Genomic DNA, 16,469 nt, shown 5'->3' on the forward strand with positions numbered 1-16,469 from the left:
TATGGAAAGAATAAAGCAATATTGCATCTGGACACAGACGGCTGGATATTTTGGCATGGTCATGAAGAGAATCCTGAAATAGGGCACCATGGGGCAACTTGTAAGAGTTCCTTTCCTTATGGTGTCCTTCAAAGTCAGCAGTTTTGTTAGTTTACTGAAAGCAGAATGGTTTCCAACAGCTAAGAGGATTAATTCTCTTGTCATCATCCACACCAAGTAAGAATCACAAACACTCCCATTGTGCTTCATATTTTCCAGATCATTTTCACATACATGAGGTCAATTAATCATTTATTCAATTGTTCAACACATGTGGACTTAAATCCTACTATGTACCATGTAGTGGGTTGGAATTTGGGACACAATAGTGAAAGAAAAATAGATCTAGTCCCTGCCCTAATGAAGTTTATAGATATGAAGAATGAATGATAATCAGATAATTACAGGTGAGTGTAAGCGTTTGTGTTATCTTTTCATTTTTGTGAACAAAATACCTGATAAGCTGCAGGAGGAAAAGTTTATTTTGAGCTCATAATTTCAGAGATTCAGTCCATAATCAACCAACTCCAGTGCTCTGGGCCCAAGGTAGGCAGAACATAATGGCAGAAAGGCAAGGTGGAGGGAAGCTTATAAGCAGCCAGAAGTAGAAAAGAGAGAGAGACAGCACACACAAGCATGTGGTGCCAGGAACAAAATGTAAACCCCAAAGACACACCCCTCAGTGGCCTACTTCCTCTATCTACAATGTACCTGCCTATAGTTATCACCCAGGACAACAGTCCTTTCAAATTATTAATCTATCCATTGATTAGGTTACAGCTCTCATAATCTAAGCCTTTCACCTCTGTACATTCCTCCATTGTCTCACGTGAGTTTTTGGTGGACACCTAATATTTAAACCATAACAACATTCAACATGGATCTGCTCTAATAGAGCTGGTACATGGTATCAGAGTAATGACAGGAGGATTTGACCTACTGGGGACATGTTCCCTTAAGAAGTATTGGAGGAATAGTAACTAATAGGGCCTTTACGGACAAGGAAGCAAAGACTGAAGGGTGAAAAGATCTCCCCATAGTCTTACTAACACTAAATCTAAAGTGACAGTTGTGAGAAGTGAACCCAGGACTTGGGCAGTCAATCCTACTCCTGGTTACCTATGCTGTTGCTCAGAGCAAGGCCTAGAGTCTGTCTTAGGCCAGGTAGCCAAGGGGGTTCTCCCATTTCTCTTTTCATGGATGTTCTGATCAGTTTTAGGACCAGGCTTATTATGTATTAGCCCTGAAACCTTATTTTTTATTTTTATTTTTGCAATCAAGGGATTGAACCCAAGGGCACTTTACCACTATACATCCCTAGACCTTCAATTTACTTTATTTTATTTTATTTTGAAACAGGGTCTCACTGAGTTACTAAGGCTGACCTGGAATTTTCGATCCTCCTGCCTCAGCCTCTTGAGTCACTGGAATTACAGGCATGCACCAGAAAGATGCACTAACTTCAAATCTTCAAATGAGTAGTTCTCAACAGGGAGCAGTTTTGCCCTCCAATATCTGGCCATATCAAAGACATTTTTCTTTATTACAACTGGGCAAGAAAATAGTTGCTACCAGCATCTAGTGAGAAGCCAGAAATACTGCTAAACAAATGCACAAATAAGCCACCTACATAAAGAATTATCTGGAAACTCTGTTTTACGTTTATTAACAGATTTTTTAAAATATGGCAACAGAAATAAGGTGCAGTAGAAATCATACTGAATAGAGAGCCAGGAACTTTGAGTTCTCTCCCTACCTCTGTCAATCAACATGTTGTATAACCTCAGACAAAGCACTTAATCTCTTAAAATACCACATTCCTCATCTGTATAATACAAGGGGCTAACCTAAATTATCTCTAAATTCTCCTCCAGTAGCAAGAAAATGTAATCCTATGATTATTTATCCAAAACCACATAGAGCTTACAGTAGTCATGAAAATATCCCTGCATTCCATGCTTAAGGAGTTTAACAAGATGTTGACAAAGGATGTGCCAAAGGAGTAGACTATGAGAATGTCCCACAGGGAAGAGTGGAAACCAAATGCTGATCTCAGTAGTGACCTTGCCTCCAGAGAGTAAAGACAGGCTTCTGGAACCTGCCCAGCAGTCTTGGGATCCAGGTATTCCCTAAATAGACCCTGTCCCACCAATCAGACTCCCCCTCTGTCCACCATTCCACCCACACTAGCTCAACTTCAGTGATACAAATATGACATAAAGAACAAATCTGAATTTCACAGCAGAGCTGGTAAAAACACCTTCGTGGCCAATTCACCTGGCAGAGCCAGTCTCCAACTTAAAAGCAAGACCCTGCCAATGATAAAGTGTCTTTGAAAATTAGATAGAGCTGTGATAGGAGGAAAGTCGTCTCATAGCAGGACCCTGGGACTCACCTCAATCAAACAACAGATCTTGCTGCAGACCCAGGCAAAACAAGCCCTGAATCCTAATCAAGTTTCTGTCACTCATGCACCCTGGGGTGATAAGGGGATCCTTCACCAATTCTTATAATAGCTATTTTGCAGGTTAAATGAGGTTGAAAATTGCTCCTCTGGGGTCCCTGCAAGAACGGACAGCTAAATTTTGGATAGCTCATGGGTAAAGTTCTTTAATTTCAAACTGACTAAAAATTAGAAACATTAATTAAGAAAGAATACTTACTTGCCTCTCAGAAGCAATCCCAAGAGCTACTTCTAGATAGTCCTGATGAAAACACATGACTTTCTGCTTTAGTAGGTCGGTTAAGAGCGGGGGCTAAGGCCAGCTCCTAGGGAGCAAGGCTGAGGCAGGAGGACAGAAAGTTCAAGGTCAGTCAGCCTTGACAGCTTAGGGAGATCCTGTCCCAAAATAAAAAAGAAAAATGGTGGGGGATGTAGCTCAGTGTCAGAGCGCCTATGGGTTCAATCCCCAATACCACCAAAAAAAAAAAAAAAAAATAGTGAATATCTTGGTCTCTGAAAGGATATATGTTCCTATGCTGGAGCCCACTGCTCCTCACCTTCGCCTGCCTCATTCGCTTCTCCTCCCTCTCCACTAACCAGTGTGTATAAGGCAGGACCCTGAGGAGCTTGCCTTTATTTTCCAGTTACAGCCTTACCCCTCTTACCTCCTTGGGGCCTGTCTGCCACAGTAACGCTTACCTGACACTCTGAAGCAAAACCACTGTAGACTCTTGCAAACAGTTGAACTAATCAAGATGTCAGGCCCAAAGCAGAGAGTACTGTTTATTACCAGATTAAAGACTGAGAACAGTAGGCTTCCACAGTGACGATCCTTATTTAATCAGGCTCCTGCTTTGCCTGCCGTGGTGGAGGGGCTTGTATGTCGGTGTACTAGGGGGGATGCCAAACCCAAAGCAACATGCAAAATAAATTCCTCTTTATTAAAGAATGCTCATTTAACTTCCTCTTCTGTTTTTTCCTGGCCCCTCCTTCCCAAAGACTAATTAGCAATAAAAGCTGAGAGGCAGCTGGAGGTCTTATGCTCACGACTGAACTGGAAGATGTAGGTAATTTCTTTTGTCCTGATTTGAGCCCTTTCTCCACTGGGTCATCTGAGCCACTGCTCCCATCAATTCTTGGAAGTTGATGATTATAGATACTATTTCTATATAACAAATTACATCTGCAGTCTAACCACCATTTTCTTTTGCTCATGCTTTTGTGGGTAAGGAATGCAGAGAGGGTTGGCTGAGCAGTTCATGTCGAGGTTTGTCATGCAGACAGTCACAGAAGGATGTTGGCCAGGACTGCAGTCATCTGAGGGCTTCACTAGGCTGGACAGCCAAGATGGCTCACTCACACGCTGGCAGATATGCTGGCTGTCAACTGGGAGCCCAGCTGGAGGTGTCGCCAGAGTGCCCACACGTGGCCTCTCCAGCATGGCTCTATCAAACTAGTCTGCTTCTGACTTGGCAGCTAGTATCCCTCAGAGTGAGCAGTAGCTGGCCTGGCCATTTCTTGGACCCAGTCTCAGAAGTCAGATACATCTATTACACTCTGTTGTTTAAGTGAATCATGAAGGGCAGCCCAGAATTCAAGGAGAATAGTCACAGACTCCACTTCTCAATGAGACTGGGCTGTCAAATAATTTGCAGACATATTCTAAAACCCTCAACTGACCTGTTCGATTGTCTTAAAATTTCCATCCGGTTGAAATCAGGAACTGTGTTCACTACTCTCTCAATCCTAGCTGAGTGTCTGGTACATAGTGGGTGCTTAATAAATGCAGGATGAATAAAGGAATACAAGAATAAATGAATTTCTAGAGTAAGGAAACTTCTAGATCAATATTTTGAGAGGAGGCAGGAAGATCACAAATTTAAGGCAGCCTCCATAACTTAGTGAGTCTCTGCCTCAAAATAAAGTAAAAATGGCTGGGTTATGTAGCTCAGTGGTAGAGTGCCCCTGGTTCAATCCCCAGTACCATGAAAAGGTGGGGGGGGGGGGGCAATAACAGTACACCTCACAGAGTCATGAGGATAAACTGACTCAATATGTACCAAATGGCCAGAGTTGCCTAGCCCAGCACAAGTATGAAGCTAGTATAATTAGCTGTTATCATCACTGCAGCCTTCATAGACCTTTCTGCCCTCTGAACTCCACACTCTCCCCAAAAGTGCCAAGGGTCCTTGTGTTCCCATGCTTTTCCAAATGCAACTTCCTCTAGAAAGGGTCAATCTTTTAGAGCAGCCCACTCAGTGCCTGGCATATGCTAAAGACTATGTTCAGTGCTGGCGATTATGATTCTTCTTGGAACGTTCTTTCCCACCTCTCCTCAACTCCCTTGTGTGGCTAGTTCAAGTCATTCCTCAAGTCTCAGTTCAGATTTTCTTCCCAAGAAGCTTTCCCTTCCACCCTAAATCTACATAGGGTATCTTTTGAATTAGGGTCACTGCTGGTCCCTGTGGGCCTGCTGTGGGTTTCAAAAAGGTTCCCCTTCCTCCAGGTAGTACATGTCTTAAAGAAAAGAGTATGGGCCTGTACGTGTCCCTTTAGCCAAGAGCCCTTTTGCAGCCACACTGCATAGCTGTGCACCCTGCTCTGCTTCCAGTGTGCATCCATCACATTTATCATACTCCTCTGTGATCCTTCCTTTTCTTATCTATATCCTTTCAGTAGACTCTAAACTCTGCCAGGGCAGGGCCACAATGCTATAAACCAAATCTCCAGTACTTTGTATACTACCCAGAACTTAATAAATGCTCAATAAATAATCGCTGAGGCACAGCCTGGCTCAGCGGACACCAGGACTCCAAGATGGCATCAGTCATGCTAATGAAAGAGAAGAAACTCATGGATGTCAAATTAGGGGAGCTTCCAAGCTGGATACTGATGTGGGATTTCACCCCTAAGGACACTGTGGGAGCATTTCAGAGAAGTTATTACCAGTACTACAACAATTACATCAACGGGGAGAAGGGGAGCATTGCAGGAATCAACATGGTGCTGGCAGCATACATGCTTTTCAGCTACTGCCTTTCTTACAAGAACTTCAAGCACACACGGCGACACAAGTACCATTGAAGAGGTGCCAGTGTGGAGAAAATACTATGTACTCCTGATTGGGACTGTCTCCCCTATGAAGAACTGAAATCATGACCTCATCACGGAACTCTTTCACATCCTGAGTATCAATACCCAATAAAAGAGTAAAATAATAATAATAATAATAATAATTGTTGAATACATGAATGGACCATGAAGGAGGACCATATAATATTATATTCTTATATTCTTTCTTTAAGATTGCTTGTATCTTCCACAGTATTCCAGTAGAGACACAAAGGCCCTAAACAACACGTTGACCTTTTATCATTACCCACACATTTATGGATTTTGTCTTCAGTGGAGGGAACACAGATGGTGGTTTCCAGACCCTTCATTCACAGTAACAGTGTAATTTGGACTCCACTGGGAAGCATGCAGTGCTATAAGGTCCCTCATCCAGGTGGCTAATGGTACCTCTGCAATTGCAACTCAACCTAGTGAATGGCTATTCTAGGGCCCAGATGAGCTTGCCCAGGCTTGGCCAGAATGTACAAGCCTAAAATATTTCCTAGAACAATTCAGAAAGTGCTGGAGGTGAGGACTGCTCCTAGGCACTGCCCATATGGCCAGAGACAGGAACCCTGAGCCCCATGCCTCAACACACACCCACTGGCCACATGGTGCTGCAGAACTTGGGCCAATCAGGAAGTTAGTGTGATCTCTGTATTTAAGGAAATTGGCAGTAGCTCCGGCTTACTAAAAAGGAGGGACAATAAAACAATATGGCAGCCTCACCTGGGCAGTTAAGGCATGGGTTTCAATTAGTGTGTCTAGGGTGTTAAGTGGGTGGATGCGCACGGAAGATGCAAAGCTGTGTGGTGGTGGGAGCGGCACCAATCTGAACACCAGGCAGGCTGGTCGGAGCTTTGGCTCCATATTACTGGACAAATCACCTCTCTCTACATCTGTGTCCTCAGTGTTAGCTGGTAATAATAGAGAGCCCTTTCTACTTCCAAGAATTTTTTTTCTATTTGATACTGGGATTGAACCCTGGGTGTAGAACCCAGAGGGTGCTCTACCACTGAGCCACATCCCCAGCCATTTTTATTTTTTTATTTTGAGACAGGATCTCAGTAAAGTGCCCAAGCTAGCTCAAACTTACAATCCTCCTGCCTCAAATCACCCACGAACCTGGGGTTACAGATGTGCACCACCATACCTAGCTTTTTGGAATGACTTTGAGAATCAAATCAGACAAACACAAGTAAAAGCAATTTAAAAGTAAATAATGCTATTATTATTGAGTTGTATAATTCCTCTACATTATCTCCCTACTTCTGGGCTGCTTTTCCTGTTGGGATGCTCTCCTGTTGCCTTGGTCCTTCATCATGGCATCAGTTAGCCCATTTGTCTTAGGTAGTGATATGACTCCTCTGGGTACATCCCAAGTTTCTTGGGGACAATGATCTCATCATGTATTTTCTTGGGCCCTTATGACTTAACACAATTTTCAGATAGTAGTCTCAATGAAAATTGGCTTAACTGAATTTAAACATGTGGTTTACCTATGTGGTTGAGTGTGCACACACCTATATGTTCAAACTTACCATTTTCAGAGATTCAGGCCATAGGAACAATAAAGAAATTCCTTCAGGGAAAGGAACCAAAGAGTGGAATTATTATGTCAAATTTTACTTTACTCAAAATTGAGCTACAAAGTTGAATTTTAGGAATATATGATGTTAAAATCCAGTCCAGCCTGGTGCAGTGGCACACGCCTATAATTCCAATGACTCGGGAGACTGAGGCAGGAAGATAACAAATTTGAGGACAATCTGGGAAATATAGGAGACCCTTTCTCAAAAAAAAAAAAAAAAAGAGTTGGAGATATAACTAAGTGGTAAGGCACCCCTGGATTTAATCCCCAGTAACATTTTTACACACACACACAGTGTTCAATTCAATCAAATAACTGGAAAAAGAAACTTGCAATAAGATAATATGACCTGAGATTATGAGAGTTACTTTAAGCTGGGTGTGGTGGCTCACGCCTGTAATTCCAGTGATTTGGGAGGCTAAAACAGGAGAATCAAAAATTTGAGACCAGTCTGGGAAACTTAGTGAGACTTTGTCTCAAAATTAAAAATAAGTTTAAAAAATTACTGGGGATGTAGCTCAGTGGTATCAGTGGTAAAGTGCTCCTGGGTTCAACCCCCAGTACCAAAAGCGAAACGAAACAACAGTTACTTTACAAACACTTGTTTCAGATAAGCCTCATCAGCTCACCCACGAGCACCTGCCTGTATCAGCAGATGCCATCTGGGGCTCTCATCTAATTTGGCTTCAGTAATATTCTTACAATAAAAAACTTTGTAATCATAACGAGTAAAAGTTGGCCATTAGTCAAAATATCTGAATGCAAAGAATCATAGAAAATGATATGTGCATACCTTAAACATTTAAGATAAAACATATAAACATGTATGTTTACTCACAGATTGAAAGCCTTTCCTCTAGGTAGAGGTCCACAGATGAACTTCCTAAAGTCTTTCTTGCATAAATAACATATTATCTCTAGTTTCTAGTTTTGCTTTCATCCAAGTAGATTAAGACTAAAAAACATTTGGCTGAGTAATACGGATGCAAGACCCTTCTACAGTTTTCAGTTTTCCTCTAACATTTTTATTGTTATCTTCTTCTCCATGCCTGATTCACTGGTGACTTTTTTTGTAGTAACTCACTTTAAAAAACATTTTTAAATTTATTTTTATTATTTTAATTTATTCTAATTTGTTATATATGACAGGAAGAAGCATTACAATTCACATTACACATATAAAGCACAATTTTTTATATCTCTGGTTATACACAATGTAGAGTCACACCATTTGTGCCTTCATACATGTACTTTATTTTTTTTTAAAGAGAGAGAGAATTTTTTAATATTTATTTTTTTAGTTTTCAGTGGACACAACATCTTTATTTTATTTGTATGTGGTGCAAATAAAATAGGATCGAACCCAGTGCCCCGCGCATGCCAGGCAAGCACGCTACTGCTTGAGCCACATCCCCAGCCCCTTCATACATGTACTTAGGGTAATCTCATTCCACTGTCTTTCCTATCTCCATACTCCTTCCCTTTCCCTCCCTCCCCTTTGCCACATCTAGAGTTTGTCTAATCTTCCCATGTTCCCCCTCCCAACCCCATTATAAATCAGCATCATTATATCAGAGAAAACATTCAGCATTTGGTTTCTTGGGATTGGCTTACTTCACTTAGCATTATCTTCTCCAACTCCATCCTTTTTACCTGCAAATGCCATGATTTTATTTATTGCTGAGTAATATTCCATTGTGTATATATACCAAATTTTCTTTATCTACTCATCTATTGAAGGGCATCTAGGTCAGTTCCACAGTTTAGCTATTGTGAACTGTGCTGCTATAAACACTGATGTGGCTGTGTCCCTGTAGTAGGCTGTTTTTAAGTCCTTTGGATATAGACGGAGGAGAGGGATAGCTGGGTCAAATGGTGATTCCATTCCCAGTTTTCCAAGGAATCTCCATCCTGCTTTCCAGATTGGCTGCACCAATCTGCAGTCCCACTAGCAATGTATGAGTGTGCCTTTTTCCCCACATCTTCACACAACACTTATTGTTGTTTGTATTCTTCTGTTTGGAGTGAGATGAAATCTTAGGGTAGTTTTGATTTGCATTTCTCTAATTGCTAGAGATGTTGAACATGTTTTTCATATATTTGTTGATTGTATATCTGAGAAATGTCTGTTCAGTTCCTTGGATGATTGATTGATTTGGTTATTTGTCTTTTTGATGTTAAGATTTTTGAGTTCTTTATACATCTTAGAGATTAGTGCTCTATCTGATGTGTGGGGGGTAAAAATTTGCTCCCATTCTATAGGCTCTCTATTCACCTTACTGATTATTTCTTTTGCTGACAAGAAGCTTTTTAGTTTGAATCCATCCCATTTATTAATTCTTGATTTTAATTCTTGCGCTATAGGAGTCTTATTAAGGAAGTCAGGGCCTAATCCAACATGATAGAGATTTGGGCCTACTTTTTCTTCTATTAGGTGCAGGGTCTCTGGTTTAATTCCTAGGTCCCTGATCCACTTTGAGTTGAGTTTTGTGCATGGTGAGAGATAGGGGTTTAATTTCATTTTGTTGCACATGGATTTCCAGTTTTCCCAGAACCATTTGTTGAAGAGGCTATCTCTTCTCCAATGTATGTTTTTGGTGTCTTTGTCTAATATAACTGTAATGATGTGGGTTTGTCTCTGTGTCCTCCATTTTGTACCACTGGTCTACAAGCCTATTTTGGTGCCAATACCATGCTGTTTTTGTTACTATTGCTCTGTAGTATAGTTTAAGGTCTGGTATAGTGATGCCACCTGCTTCACTCTTCTTGCTCAGGATTGCTTTAGCTATTCTGGGTCTCTTATTTTTCCTGATGAATTTCATGACTGATTTTTCTATTTCTATGAGGAATATCATTGGGATTTTGATTGGAATTGCATTAAATCTGTGTAATGCTTTTGGAAGAACAGTCATTTTGACAATATCAATTCTGCCTATCCAAGAACAAGGTAGATCCTTCCATCTTCTAAGGTCTTCTTTAATTTCATTCTTTAGAATTCTGTGGTTATCATTGTAGAGGTCTTTCACCTCTTTCATTAAGTTGATTCCCAAGAATTTTTTTTTTTTTTGAGGCTATTGTAAATGGGGTAGTTTTCCTCATTTCCCTTTCAGAGGATTTGTCACTGGCATACAGAAATGCCTTTTATTTATGGGTGTTGGTTTTACATCTTGCTACTTTGCTGAATTCATTGATTAGTTCTAGAAATTTTCTTGTGGAATTTTTTGGGTCTTCTAGGTATACAATCATATTGTTGGCAAATAGTGCTAATTTCAGTTCCTCTTTTCCTATCCATATCCCTTTAATTTCTTTCATCTGTCTAATTGCTCTGGTTAGTTTTTCAAGAACTATCTTAAATAGAAGTGGTGAGAGAGGGCATCCCTGTCTTGTTCCAGTTTTTAGAGGGAATGCTTTCAATTTTTCTCCATTTAGAATGATGTTGGCCTTGGGCTTAGCATAGACAGCTTTTACAATATTGAGATATATTCCTATTATCCCTAGTTTTTCTAGTGTTTTGAACATAAAGGTGGGCTATATTTTACTGAATGATTTTTCTGCATCTATTGAGATGATCATATGATTCTTTAAGTCTACTGATGTGATGAATTACATTTATTGATTTCCATATGTTTAGCCAACCTTGCATCACTGGGATGAGCAACTCACTTTTATCAATCTTGTTCCAAATGTTTATTTAGTTTTATAAACACAGCAATTATAGGAGACTAAATGTGAAGAAAGCCTCACACATAGTAAGTGCTCAATGAAAATTAGCTACCTTTTGTACACATATTTCACTCATATATCATAATTACTCAATTACAGTAAGAAATTTAACTGATGCAAGCAGACTTAGGAACTCAGACAATTAACTCTTGGTATACACTCAATCCAAATGGAAGGAGTAGCAAGCATTCTAGGGACATGTAAGACAACAGGAACATGAACATGTAGCATTCATAATCATTAATATGTTTGAAAAGGGAATGAAGACAAATTAGAAAGTTAAATGAAGGTCACTTGAAAGAGCTTCTTCCCTGATTAAGTCCTTCAAGCCTTTTACCCTTCACTGTGAATGCCATCTACAACTGGGGACAGTGTGGAACATGGCGCAGGAACCCACACAAAGGCAAACAGTAAAGGGGTAAGTAGGGGCTGAACCCCTCTCTAAGCCATGCATCCTGGCACAGGGCTCCATCCATCCAAAGAAAAGGCACCTTTCCCTAACTCCCATATCCATCCTCCTCATTCTCCCCCAGCGTCTGTTCTTGCTCAAGCACATATTACAGAGAGCACAACTAAAGCAGAACATCAGATTAGTGCACTGTAGCATACTGTAAATGACACCTTCATTAAAAACTACAGCATAGGCCTGGGGGTGTAGCTCAATGGTAGAGCACCTGCTTAGAATGCCCAAGTTCCTGGGTTCCCTCTCCAGTCCTGGGGGCAGGGCAGCAAAGTCAAATTTAAAGTATGCTTGCATATGCAATGCAATATACTTCTTTCAGACCAGGCCCAACCATAAATATGGATATAGTAACACTGCACTGAACCTAGCAGCGCCTGGCAATGTGAAGTGTGCCTCACATTCCTCTCACTTCATCCTCAGAGGCAGGCAAAGGACTTACCTATTTCTCATGCTTTCTGAAAAGGACTCACATTTCTATTGAAAGTAACAAAAGTTTTTATTTGTAGAGTGCACTTTTTTTTTTCAACAACACATTACATTGTTATTATTTCTACTTGGAAAGAAGAGGAAATTTGAAAATGAAATACCGTGCTATAGTTTGGATCTGCAATGTTCCCCAAAGGTTCATGTTGAAGGCTTGGTCTCCAATACAGCTTTGCTCAAAGGTGGGGCTTTTGGAAAATGGGTTCATGATTGAACGGAATGGACTACTGTGAGGGGGTAAAAGCTATAAAAGGTAGTGAATAGCCCTGGAAGTGTTCATCTTATCCCCAGACCCTTCCTCTCCTTTCCTTGCTCTCTCTCTTTCTTGCCCAGATCCCAAAACAATGGAGTCAGCTGACAACAGGCTGAATTCTGAAACCTTAAGACATTGAGCTGTTTTTTTCTCAGATATTTTGTCACATTAAAAGGAAGCTGACAAAACATGCATTTATTTATTTGGACTCATAATGTTTGTTTTCCTTATCACTTTCCTAAAAACCACTTAACATATTTACTTTCTTTTTATTGATTTTTGTATATATGACAGCAGAATGCATTACAATTAATATTACACACAAAGAGCACAATTTTTTTTCAAATCGCTGGTTGTATATATTCACACCAATTCATGTCTTCATACATGTACTTTGTATATGTTCATCACATCCCACCATCATTTCTAACCCCATGCCCCCTCCCTTCCCCTCCTGCCCCTCCGCCCTGTCTGGAGTTCGTCTATTCCTCCCATGCTCCTGCTCCCTACCCCTCTATGAATCAGACTCCTTATATCAGATAAAACATTTGGCATTTTGTGGGAGGTGCACTTAACTTTTTCAAAATACACAGTCAAAACTTTCCCTGCAGCTGGCTCAGTGTGCATGCCTGTAATTCTAGCAACTCAGGAGGCTGAGGCAGGAGGACCACAAGTTTGAGGCCAGCTTGGGCAACTGACACCCTGTGTCAAAATAAAAAAAAAAATAAAAAGGGGTGGGGATATAACTCAGTGGTATAGTGCCCCTGGTTTCAATCCCTAGTACCCAAAACACTTTCCCTATAAAATCTCTCTTTAGGTGCTATCTGACAAAGTATTAGAATGGATGGTCTGTGTCCACTTGAGTTGCATATTCTTTTAGTTCTAAAGGAGTCAGTTAAATTTACTTCTTTAGATCTCACTTTTTTCAATCAACTGTCAATAGTCTGTGTTAATTTTCAATAGAAGTATCAAAGCTAATCCAAAATCATATAGGTGTTTAAATCTTATTGACGAGTATGGTTTGGACTTGGTTTGAACCCCAACAGTCCACATGTTGGAGGCTTGGTTCCCAGGGTGGTGACAGTGGAAGGCAATGCAGCCTCTAAGAGGTGAGGCCTACTGTTAAGTCCTTGGGCCCTTGGAGGGGACTCAAATAGTTCTAGAACCATCCCATGGTAGTTCTCAGAAGAGGATCATTATAAAAGTCTGAGCCTGCTCTACCCTACCTCCAGCTTCTCTAGCTTCCCGACTGCAATGTGATTGCTTACTCCTGCATGAGCTACCATCATTGCTATCTGCCATGATATAATACAGCTGACAGAGGGCCCTCACCAGAACTGATCTCATAACTGTGAGCAAAACAAACCTTACTTTATAGACTGATTCAGGTAATCCGTAGTAGTAATGGGAAAACAAACATATTACCAGCATCACATCTATCACAGAACAGACATTGAGCATAAAAAGGGATGGTTTCCTGGTGGTTTCAGTGCCCATGTAAATTCTTTGCAAAATGGGAATAGAGATAGAATGTGACTAGAGCCCAAAAGTGAATAACTGGCCAGCAAAGGGCTAGAAATCAAATCTAAATCTCCTGACCTCCAACTCCAGAAGCTTACTTCTTCCCTAGCTCCAATTTTATAATCAAATGGCTTAACAAGGGCTTGACAGGTTCAAAGTCAACATTAAAAAACATCAGATTCCACCAGCACAATCTTTGGCCTTTGTCTCTAATGAGAATTAACCCAATTAAAATTTCAACATCAGTCTAACCTGAGGGACCTTGGCTTTCAGCCTGAAGCTCTTGAAAACACTTGATTAACTCAGGAGTTCCTGCTATAAAGAGTTGAGAGTCCGCTCCAGCAGAGATGGGCCGGCCTCAGCACTAAGTAGGAACTGTGCTGGTTTAAATGGGCACCCCACCAGACACCAAGACGCATTCAATTTAACACATGGATTGTGCTTCCACGAGGGCTGGGGTTATCCAAGGCACTGATGGACACGCTGCCATCAAGGTGACACTGGCTTCACTCTCAAGCAATTAGCAATTTAGCTAGACAAGGCTCCTCCAATGCCTGAGGGGGAAGGTGGACACAGGTCAGTAAGGCAGCAAAACCTGAATGCAGAACAGACTGATAAAAGGAAGCCTCAAACCCACCAGCCTCTTCTGCAATCAGTGAAGCAGCCTGTGAGCTATGGGTTTCAATTTATAAAGACTATTCCCCTAATGAAGACAGGAAGGAGAATAGAGGAAAAGATAATTTTCCACCCCCACATACGCACATACATATACAAAAAAAAAAAAAAAAATGGGCTGGAAATTTCTTTCAAGAATGCAAAGGGTGAAAAGGGGAGATGGAGGACTAGAAGAATGACTTGCTCTGCCTCCTTTGCTAATGGTTTGGAGTTCGCTGTCATGTTACACAATGAAGGAATGTTCGGAGGTGAAGTGATTAGATTATGAGAGCTGCAACCTCATCAGTGAATTAATCCATCTGCTAGATTAATAATCTGAATGGATTACTAGGTGGTAATTGTAGGCAGGTGAGAAGTGGCTCCAGCACTGGTAGCATGCCCTTGTGGATTATACTTTCCTCTGCCACACTCTTCTGCCATGATGCTCTACCTCACAGACCCAAAGCAGACTCTAGAGTAAGCTGACTATGGACTGAGACCTGTGAAACTGTGAGCCCAAAAGAAACTTTTCCTCCTCTCAATTGTTCTCATTAGGTATTTTAGTCACAGCAGTGAAAAGCTAATAATATACTCCTCGTTGCTTAACAGGGCAACATTCAGGAAAAGCATGTAGTTTAATGACAGACAGACAGGAGTAGAAAGTCAGGTCCCCTAGTAACTCCCTGGGCACCTGTTCAAGCTAGAAGTCCTTCAGCTGTGAAAATATGAATGACATGTTATAAGAGATTAAGTCAACTAAAAACTTTTCTGGGTTTCAATAAGATAGCATTTATAATGTACCGAACATAGGTTCAGGCACTTATCAGATGGTAATATTATGGTAGTGTTTTAAATTAATAATGGAGGAAAGTGTTGGTACAAGTGCCTGGAACATGATAGGTAGTCACAATTGTTAGTTGGCATTAAAAAGCTGGAGAGCTACCTGCATGGGGATGTGGAGTTGGCCTATGATGTGAAAAGAAGCCAGGTAAAGGGAATTCAGTAATGAAGTCAAAGACTTTGATAATGGCAGATCACTAAACATCTGTGGAATGAACGAATGAGAATTTAAATAACTGGCCTATCCTTGTCATTTACAACATAACTCTAAGCTGGGACTGGAAAAGTGGCATGAAAAACAACTGTGCTCCTAACCAATTCTCAGAGAATATCTCTGTCCTATTTTTCTTCTCAAAAGGATGAGACCTGCTGAGCTCTCAGATTTCCAGTTCTCAGATTCCATACTTCTATGATTCATACAACTAATGAAACGGGTGTCACATAGATCTGACCACATATATGGATGCATATGTGTGTAAAAGGATGTGACTACAAATACACTTATGTCACGAGTGGATGAGACAGGCATGTGTTCCTTTGCAACCAGCTCTATGTGGACGCAGAGATAAAATGCCAGGAATTAATCACCATCACCTTTTTTTGTACCTACTCCTTTGCCTCTAATTACACTGGCAGGCACACAAGCCTGGTTTTATTTATTTATTTTTTAGTTTTTTAAGCCTGGTTTTAATTAAGCAGAGCACTAACTGCATCACTCTAGCCACCAAAGCTTTGATCTCCCCATGGGGCATGTTTCTGCACTGTTGACCATGCTCCAAAAGCCTGAAATACAAGCCAGCAAGAGCCTTTGACAGTTCAGCCTTGACCAACTCTCATGGCCCCTTTACAGGTATGTGCAGCAGTGCTGGCCCCCAGAGGTGCAGAGGCCAAGGAAACGTTCAGAAAGGCACAGAAAGCTCAAGTTGCAAAGCACCAATCTCAGCACCAGGGAAGGTATCTTCAGTTCATGGAAGTCCTAGGGATTAAAGTCAGAGGCATGCTACCACTAAGCCATATCCCCAGCCCTCTTTATTTTTTATTTTGAGACTGAGTCTCACTAAGTTGCCTAGGCTGGCCTCCAACTTGCAATCCTCCTGCCTCCTTAATTAACTATAGCCAAAAATGTCTCTTCCCTGAGATAGCCCACAATTTCCCTTGAATGTGTATCTGTTTTCCTCAATAAACCTGCCCATGTCTCTTAAATTTTTTTTTTTTAGAATTTTAATATTTATTTTTTAGTTTTTTGTATGTGGTGCTGAGGATCGAACCCCAGCCGCACACATGCCAGGCGAGCGCGCTACGGCTTGAGCCACATCCCCAGCCCCATGTCTCTTAAATTTAAAAA

General features: G+C 41.0%; 2 protein-coding genes across 4 annotated transcripts in view; one reads left to right on the forward strand and one right to left on the reverse strand.

Annotated features, from left to right (window-relative positions):
• The window catches only part of LOC114080902 (carboxyl-terminal PDZ ligand of neuronal nitric oxide synthase protein), a 312,785-nt gene that overhangs the window by 138,769 nt on the left and 157,547 nt on the right, over positions 1-16,469 (reverse strand). The gene's annotated exons all lie outside the window — the stretch shown is intronic.
• On the forward strand, positions 5,300-5,566 carry LOC114080905 (ATP synthase subunit f, mitochondrial-like). The gene has a single exon (XM_027922497.2). It carries the CDS (start codon positions 5,300-5,302, stop codon positions 5,564-5,566), a length of 267 nt encoding a protein of 88 aa, XP_027778298.1.

Source organism: Marmota flaviventris, chromosome 10 (assembly GCF_047511675.1).
Source record: "Marmota flaviventris isolate mMarFla1 chromosome 10, mMarFla1.hap1, whole genome shotgun sequence".
Taxonomy (NCBI): Eukaryota; Metazoa; Chordata; class Mammalia; order Rodentia; family Sciuridae; genus Marmota; species Marmota flaviventris.